General features: G+C 31.3%; 1 protein-coding gene across 1 annotated transcript; it reads left to right on the top strand.

The window, feature by feature from the left end:
- The first annotated feature begins 4 nt into the window (after positions 1–4).
- On the top strand, positions 5–9,785 carry LOC100370545 (tetratricopeptide repeat protein 33-like). Its single transcript, XM_002732535.4, has 4 exons — positions 5–372; positions 484–565; positions 6,358–6,489; positions 7,128–9,785. Exons 1-4 carry the CDS (start codon positions 128–130, stop codon positions 7,317–7,319), a joined length of 651 nt encoding a protein of 216 aa, XP_002732581.1. The 5' UTR covers positions 5–127; the 3' UTR covers positions 7,320–9,785.
- Positions 9,786–10,011: the final 226 nt, after the last annotated feature.

Raw genomic sequence — 10,011 nt, forward strand, 5'->3', positions numbered from 1 at the left:
ATAAGGTCGCAGATATCTATTTCCGGGTCATACGATCAGCTGGACGACCAAACAAGTTCAAGAAGGAAGTGTTGTTGTTTAAATTTATTACATCATTAAGAAGTGAAGTCATGATTGTTTTCAAAATATGACTTATTTTGGATGGAAAAGAAAAATTGGCACTGCTGTTAAAAAGAATTGTACTCAAATATTTCAAGATAAAACGGGTGTCAGTGAGAATGATTCTGACGACGAAATGATTGGATCTGGAGAAATCGATTGGCTTCAGTTGTCGAGGATAAAAAAGAAATCGAAAACCATACAATTAGAAGACGGCAATGTTAAAAGTGAGAGACTAAAACATGAAGGGTCATTACTTGCTGAAGCTGGGAGGTGGGTACGCAGTTTATGTTTGTTCTTCAATCGACGATTGATCAATTTGATATCAAAACTCGAAAATACATGTTACATGTCCATCCTAACCTTCGGTATTTAAATTTGTAGGTACTGGGAGGCACTAAGAAAATGGGATGAAGCCATTGAGCTGACACCAACAAATGCCATCTTGTATGAGATAAAGGCACAGGTTCGTGATAATAATAATAATAATAAATCTATTACATTTATAGTAATAATTTCCATTGGTTATTATTATTATTACAATGTATTATTATTATTAAGTTTTCTCTTAAACTCGTAATATATTTAAATATCTGGACATCACTTTTTAATTCTTCTGAAACATTGATATTTTGAAATAACTTTTGTCTTACTTTTTGGTATCTTAGAACTGTTCTTCTCTTTCAATTTCGTTCTAGGAACATTGCTTATTTGTATTATTTCTAAGGATGGTATATCTACTCTTCTCTATTTCTAAGGATGTTTCAGTTGGGTATATCTACTCTTCTCTATTTCTAAGGATGTTTCAGTTGGGTATATCTACTCTTCTCTATTTCTAAGGATGTTTCAGTTGGGTATATCTACTCTTCTCTATTTCTAAGGATGTTTCAGTTGGGTATATCTACTCTTCTCTATTTCTAAGGATGTTTCAGTTGGGTATATCTACTCTTCTCTATTTCTAAGGATGTTTCAGTTGGGTATATCTACTCTTCTCTATTTCTAAGGATGTTTCAGTTGGGTATATCTACTCTTCTCTATTTCTAAGGATGTTTCAGTTGAGTATATCTACTCTTCTCTATTTCTAAGGATGTTTCCGTTAGGTATATCTACTCTTCTCTATTTCTAAGGATGTTTCAGTTGGGTATATCTACTCTTCTTTATTTCTAAGGATGTTTCAGTTGGGTATATCTACTCTTCTCTATTTCTAAGGATGTTTCAGTTGGGTTTATCTACTCTTCTCTATTTCTAAGGATGTTTCAGTTGGGTATATCTACTCTTCTCTATTTCTAAGGATGTTTCAGTTGAGTATATCTACTCTTCTCTATTTCTAAGGATGTTTCCGTTAGGTATATCTACTCTTCTCTATTTCTAAGGATGTTTCAGTTGGGTATATCTACTCTTCTCTATTTCTAAGGATGTTTCAGTTGAGTATATCTACTCTTCTCTATTTCTAAGGATGTTTCAGTTGGGTATATCTACTCTTCTCTATTTCTAAGGATGTTTCAGTTGAGTATATCTACTCTTCTCTATTTCTAAGGATGTTTCCGTTAGGTATATCTACTCTTCTCTATTTCTAAGGATGTTTCAGTTGGGTATATCTACTCTTCTCTATTTCTAAGGATGTTTCAGTTGGGTATTATATCTACTCTTCTCTATTTCTGATACATGACTGCTTATGTCTATGATTACATCAGAGCAAAAATAGTTTAAAGTGTATAAACATTATATATGATACCGGTAATAATAATAAATTTTATTACACTGTAATGAAATTACCAATTCATTTTTGGCTGAAAGTAATAAAAGGAAAGGTAAGTAAAAAACAGAACGTTAAAATAACATAAGATCAGGCAGTAAAAATTAATGCAGTTTGTGTTTTTCAAAACACACTTTCAGATACCGTGTCACATGTCTAATTAGTTTAGGAGGGTTAATGAACTTATTGATATTGTTTTCAGACTTAATTTCTTATTGTTATTTGTTGCACTCAACTTCCAGAACTCTACATACCTTTGTTGAATAATTGAGGTTATTACGAGAATACTCAGACAGTACGTAGATACTCCAGCTGTACTGTCTTCGTGCATACTTTGAGGTATTCTCATAATAACCTTATTATTATACATCTTATCCTTCTAAGGATACTCCATGGGAATGCTAAATTTCAAAATGTTTAGAACAGAATCAGCAAACTTCTTTGTGTTGAATCCGGTCAAACTCTGGTGGCAGCCATGTTTGTTTTTATTACATGCGTAATCATTCCTTATTTGGAATTCGCATTTCTTAATATGGTAAGATGAAAATACCCTGTAAAATACCACAAATTTACGGCACGCTGTAACTTATGGCATTACGGTAACAGATGTATAATTATATTTCATACATGTTTTATTTTACTGGCTGGCATTTTTTGAGGTGTTACAGACAGTATTTTCAGAAACCATGTTTTTCACTAATATGAACCAATGTAAATTTAGTTGTTTTTGCTCTTGAAAGGCTTGTTCTTCAATATTGTTGTCTGGTAAATCACTAATATGATACTAGATTTTATTTTATTTTAATTATAGGAATTTCCTAAATATCATGCAGCATTTGGGGAGAATTTATTCACACCTAGCATTCTTTTGCAAAATTTCACCAAAATGTATGAATTGACATAACTTATGTTTTGTTCATCAAATTGAAATAACTCTCTTACATTGTTTCTTTTTTTGAAAATCACAATATATATATATCAAGATATAGTCAGAAATAACCTCAAACACTATTAGAATACTGTGGGGGAAATGAATAAGGGTCTAGGGAAGAAAATGAAAAACATTTCCATATTCAGACCTGACTATGTAGAGAATGAATTCATTAAAAATGGTAGGAAATCATTAGTACAATCTTTTGTAGTTCTATTTCAAATCCCAGATGTATGGCAAAATAGAGTTGTAAAACCAATTCATAAAAAAAAGGCCTGAAACAACATTAAACTCTTTTGTGTCAAAAGTATATCCTAAAATAGTAGAAACAAAACTATATACCCGGTATATGAAATATTTACTAGGTGAAATTCAAGGTGTTTTTAGGAAAGAAAGGTATTGCTTTGGTGTAGAAAACAAATAAAAAATCAACTTATGTTGCCTCCCTTGATTTTCTAAGGCCCTTGATAGAGTCTGGAGAGATGGGTTACAAGTTTCTCTACAGAATGCAGGAAGTTATGGAATATAATTGATGATATGTATGACAATGTTCTAAACAAAATTAATTTTAATAATATTGAAACAGATTATTTCAAAACTAATGAAGGTGTCTCAATTTACAAAAATGAATTTGCCAAAGTGCTATACAAATCTAAACTGTGGGTAATGATTGGAACACAATTAATACCTGGTCTATTCTGGGCAGATGACATAGTCCTCATAGCAAATAACGCAGTTGAACTGCAAAATATGTTAGATATTGCATCATAATTTTCAGAGCAATGGAAATTAACTTTAACCAATCTAAATCCCAGATAATCAATTTTGAAAAGAAGCTACAGAAAGGAACAATTTGAAAATTAGGAAATTTGACACTTGAAGAAACTATTAAAAATATATAAATACTTAGGCATCAATATTTAAAAATCATTAAAAGGTCATTCACATTTTATGAAAACTTATAAAAAAGCAATGACAATATTAGCATACAGTAAATCAATCATAAACCAACATAACAGTTATAATAGGTTTGAATATGGTGATGTTCTGTGGTAAAATATAATCATGTCGTCAATTGGATCAGGCATACACAATGGATCTAGTGTATGGCTGTTAGAAAGTACAGTGAATTTGGCAAGTTTCTTTAAAGTTAATAGGAATGTAGCATGCCCAGCAATATTGGGAGATTTAAGATGGTAAGACATCAACTAGATTCATGATGAATTGTGAATACAGTATTGGACTGATTACAATGATTGATATTACCAAGTGGACCAAAATAGTTTTCTCTAAATTACATGATTCATATCAGAACAAGGCTTGCTTGGAGCTGGCCAAAATATATCAACAATATTCTAATTCACAATGGTGTGGATGACGTTTATGGCCTAAAAAGACCACAGAATTTTAGTTGGATTAAAATTTTCTATAAAATTAATGAAGAAAAGGAAGCAGTTTTGTTGAAACTATCCAAGATATGAAATCCCTAAAGCACTATAGCTGGATTAAACACAACAATAAAATGGAAAATTATAATAAAGAATCTCTATGATCATCATGGCATCTCCCTCTTCTTTAAGGTGAGGTCAAACACAATAGATTTGGAAAGAAATAAAACAGGATAGGAAAATTATAATCAGAGTATGTAATCTTTGTAATGTTGGAAGGGAAGATATTTATTACTTCCATTTCTTTGCAAATCATCTAACCACTTGAGAAGTAAATTCTATTCAGCACTGACCAATGCAGTGGAAAGTGGTCGAGAACTAACTTTTGTAGATGGATTTTTCTCAAAAGGTGAAATTAATTTCAAACTTTAATTTTTCTCTCCAGTGATGCTTCAATAAGAATTTTGGAAATAATACGTCAAAAGAAATCAGAAACTTTCACACCTATCTATGGAAATGAGAAACTGAACAATTTACATGCATGAATGCTTTTATATTTTTATTTATTTGTTGTTGTTGTTGTTGTTCTTGCCATTTCAAAGCTAATAAAATATTATTATTACTCAGATAAATTATTTAGTGCATTTTGAAAACCTTATTGTGTCGATAAAAAACAATACTAGGTCATCTTCATAAAATAGAAAGTTAATTTTATAATTATTTAATGTTACCTGGTTTATCGAATCCGTTTAATGTATCATTCAAGTCATTCACGTTTACATTTTAAAAAGCAGTACATCATTGTCTTGTACCCTTTACTTGTATTAAATATTGGAGACTTTTTATTGCCAAAGCGAATACATGTCTTGTTATACACTGTACAGATTTTTAGTGTCTTTGATAATATATAAAATAAATCGTCTCTCCGAATAGTATCTATAGTCGTAATATGGAAATCCACAAAGCATGTATAAAGTTTACCAAGTTTGTAGCAACATTTGATCAGCAGTCTGATAACCTTTTCTAAACCTATCCTGATTGTTTATATTAAGGTATTAGACAATATTCTCTGAAAAATACACATATAAACCTATTATTGACTGAATAACAGAACACCTGCACAGCTGGAAATTATTATTAGTTCCTGTTCAGACACATTATGTCATAGATATACAGATATATTGGTTTATTGATTCAATTCAAAATGACTGAATGGTGGCCATTTTAGTGCTAAAAAATCATCAAAAATCAAGCAATACTGCCATTCCGGAACTGGATCTTGGTTGTGTATGAATGGAATGGTTTTATGAATGCGGTTCTAGTGCCATATCTTTGACATGCTTTGATATTTTATATATTCATTATACATCATGTCGTGGATATACAGATGTACCGTTTTGATCATCTGTTTCAAAATGGCCGACCGGTGGCCATTTTGTTTCAATTAATGCTGTTCCAGAGCAATATTTCTCAATATAAACAAGTACTTGTACTATATTACTACCCGGTATAAACAAAACTGTATAACTTAGATTTGATAACTAACAGGGACTGTGCCATGCATGGCTTGTTCCAATTAATTTGTTTAAAGTATTTGACACATTCAGTATTTAGTTTTAAATTTAGGTTTGCTAGCTGCAACTAGCCTGATAATGGCTATGTGTATTAAAACTTTACTACAAGACCATATGATGTATATCATTCACAATCTCCAATTGCATTATCCCTAGCAAAGTTGCCAGCGGTTTTATGATTTCAACACTTACAATCTTTAGCAAACCATTTTCACAAGGGGTGTTTGTTGTAAAAAAAAACAGTTTAACAATATACAAGAAAATTATATTTAAACTTTGTTTTAATTTTCCATTTCACCCATGTAACACTTAGGTGTAACACTTGTATCGTGTTGAGAAAAGAAGTCTGAAGTAAGACCACACATGTTGGCTAAATATGATGTTTGAATGGTCTTACATATTCAAATAATGTGACCTGTATAGATTTGAAACTATATTTAATAGTAGGGCCATATGTATCTTACATTATCTGTCTTCACCAATACATAGACCTTTCTTTTATTACAGCTTTGTACTGTATATAGGAACAAGTACAGATAGGCCAACCTCAAACTTTATAAATGTCATGCACATTACTGTACATTTAATATTATATCTTGATTGATACAGGCACTTATGGAACTAAATGAAGTATTTCCAGCAGTTCAAATGGCAGAGAAAGCAGTCATGTTATCTCCAACTTGGTGGGTAGCATACCAAACACTTGGCAGAACACAACTGGGATTGGGTGAATTGCAAATGGTAGGTTTTGAGAGGTAATTTATTGAATAGTAAAACTTGGAGAAAGCAAAAGGGTTTGTCAAATATGTGATGTTTGGTCCTGAAAAACTACGATAGACAAGGGCATAGAAAATAGAAAGTGTCTGTCAAAAAATGTAACCACAGATTTGCAAGTGATTTTATGTTGATTATTTCTTTATGTTATTTTGTAATTTTCATTCAAAGTTGGACAGGTTCATTGAATTTTTTTACCAAATGAAATGTTGTATCTGTCTAAAATGGAGTGCTTTCTAATATGGCAGATAGACAGGTGGCTTGCAAAAAGCCTGATGCACAATAATGGGGGGGGGGGGGCGTGTTTGTCTCATATATCGCTAAATTTACTTTTGAACCGTGCCAATATTCACATTACCGGTATAATGAAGAATGAAAAAGAAATTGATATACTAAATTGTTGTCAATAACCTCTACCTATTTTATTGACAAATCCAATCCAAATCACATAATGGTTCTCAAAATGTTCAAAGGTATAACTTTGTTCAAAATCAAACATTGTCCCCACTGAAATACCAAGGCTGACTTCACTTTCAAACTGTTTGATGTTATTGATATAACACATCAGACAGTTTTTTCATTAATGTTTTTTTTTGTTACATTAGGCTATTATTAGTTTTTCAAAAGCCCTGCATCTAAATCCAAGTGAAAGAGAATTATGGGAGATGGACTTAAAATGGGTTTGTGATTTGCAAAAGACAAAAGAGAGAAATAACCTAGATAATAAAGAGGACCATAATGATGAAGAAGAAAAGGAGACTGTTATAATATCAAATAATGCTGTAAAAGCAAGATGATTGTTGGATAACATGAGAACAAACTTTGAATCGATATGCCTAATGATATTAATAGACTTCTCTTATTTATTCAAGTTATTATTTTTAGTACCCAATTCACTAAATTTGTTAAGTGTCCTTTCCTGTTTCCCCAATGTTGTTTTACTAGTTTGTACAAATGCAATATTTATGAATGAATAGGTGATTTTCTGTTCAACTGCGAGATCTCGCGAGATGCATGAAAGACGCGTGTCGAACGTATGCCGCAAAAATCAAACGATTTGATTTTGAGCTCAAATTTCTTTATTTCGCAGCTCACATCGATCGGCAGATCTTTGGCAGAGAAATATAACTTTCGATAACACTCACTTAATCGAAATTGTCTATCATCAAATGTGGACAGCACATTATTAAGCATGGAAATGTCCCCCAAAATATTTTCGCGTTTGTCAAATCCCACGCAATGTTTGACGCCACTACGACGCTATGACCTTTGTTTGTCCTGTTTTTACATTCAATTTCACGCATAACGTGTGATTCTCGCAGTGAATGGAAAATGGTCTGTTGTTCTACTCCTCTAGTGGGATGAACTGTTATTGGTCAGATTCAACTGCCATTTTGAGTTTCTGAATATACCTTAAACCTGAAACTATTATAGTACATATAGATAGATAAATAACAGCTTTATTACAACCGTGTAGACAATTTTACATTTCTAATTTGGTGTTTAAAATGTAATAAAGTTAATAATGAATTAACTAAAAAGTAAATAAGCAAAAGTGGAGTAAATAAAAAGTTAAATATGTGTGATTGATAGTATTCTTTTGTTGTTCATTTACTGTTACTCAAGTACACATAGAGGGCTATAATATTGTCTTTATCTTTTGATTGTAGGATATGTTTAAACTGTTTTTCTTTATCCGAATTCAGGAAATTTGCATTTACACTGTTGATAGTGTGAAACATTGTGTTTCTTTGTTTTGTGTATATTCAACTTCGTTACAATGGGAGCATAACCTGTCTTCCACTGGTGTTTTTGGTTCAGTATAACAACCTTTTTCAATGGCAAGTTTATATGCATCAAATTGTGTTTGTATTTGTTGATATCAACTGGTATGAATATACATGTATGTGGACATGCTCATTTTATTCTACGTACTTTATAATTTCAAGGAAGTTAAATAATTGATGTCATTTTTGCTATACTAATAAGCATTCTACTGTTAATGATCAATGGTCTTGAAAGAGAAAAATCAAGGGAAATTTTTTTTCATCAGTTTATCAAATATTATATTGTATACTGTTTTTCATACATTCATGCAATTTAATCCATAAAGTTCAATGGTCTATCTCCAATACTATGGAGCACATACAAATTCTGAGACCAAGTTTCAAAAATCATTATAAAACAACAGTGATAAATTCAAACTCATAGAAAGAATCAACAACGAGGAACAGCCAATCCTGCATAAAAACCCTATTTTTAGGAGGTTCTCAGGAATGTTCATTACTTAATCCCCTGAGCAAATATTATCACGAAAAATACATGATCATTTTCTCCTCAGCTTTCTGAAAACATTCATTGTCATATCTGCATGCTTAATAATAAGTAGGGAAAGTCATAATCACAATTAAACTATTATACATTTTCTCCTCTCTATACCTTAATAGTATCTCTGTCAATAAACTGTTATATTATGTATATATTTTTGAAACCTCTATGCTAGAAGATTGTTATCAAATAGAATACGCAGTTGATGCAATGCATGTACAATGTGTATGAATAGAGAAAAGTAATGAAACTTGCTTAACAAAATATCGCTATTATAAACAAAAGTGAAGGCAAAAACTTACACTTTTCAAACACTTATCTAATAAAAGATTACTCTTCTGATCAAAATGAAGCAGAAATCAGTTTCAAATTTAAAGAGCTTAATTTGGCATTTTTGCTGACCTGTGATTGCCAGTAAACTTGACAATAATGACACATCGTCTTATTTATGCACAAGTCTTGATAGTGTGACAAAATTAGCCATACATAGAAACAAAAAAAAACACATATCTAGCTTATGTGAGTAATGGGTCAACCATATAAAATCATGAAGGGGTGGCTAGAAGAGGGCGACCAGTGCATTTGATGTGGTATTTTATTCTATACATTTTTATTTTTCATGATTTTTTTATGTGTGTCAAGCTTGCAATTTCAAAACATTTTTACTGTCACCCTCTCTCCCATGATTTTGAATGGTCGCCCCCAAATTGAATGAAAACTACAACCACAGTGCTGCATATCATATCGAACATATGTTGATGTATTGATCATCATTGACAAGAAACAACAAAACTGAAGACATTGTATCATATTAAATGAGTAAAGAGCCTCAATTTACTGGTAAAAATACTGACTACATAGCATCAGTCCCTTATTAATTTTACCAATTGTACAATTTTTTGATCTGAATAAATACATATCTAGTTGACAGATTATAGACTTATCCAAATTGAAAGATAAACTATGTGACTAAGTTTGCTGGTAATTTCTGCTCATAATATTCTGTACACAATATTAATAGTGCATGTATCTGCTTATGATCTGGATCTAAAATTTCAATAGAACTGGGTCTTTGTAAATCTATCAAATTCACCATTCACTTGCTGATGACAGTGTAATCATAGAAGTATACTGTATTGATGATGGCAATGTAATTATAGA

Source organism: Saccoglossus kowalevskii, chromosome 9, assembly GCF_978046115.1.
Source record: "Saccoglossus kowalevskii chromosome 9, keSacKowa6.1, whole genome shotgun sequence".
Taxonomy (NCBI): Eukaryota; Metazoa; Hemichordata; class Enteropneusta; family Harrimaniidae; genus Saccoglossus; species Saccoglossus kowalevskii.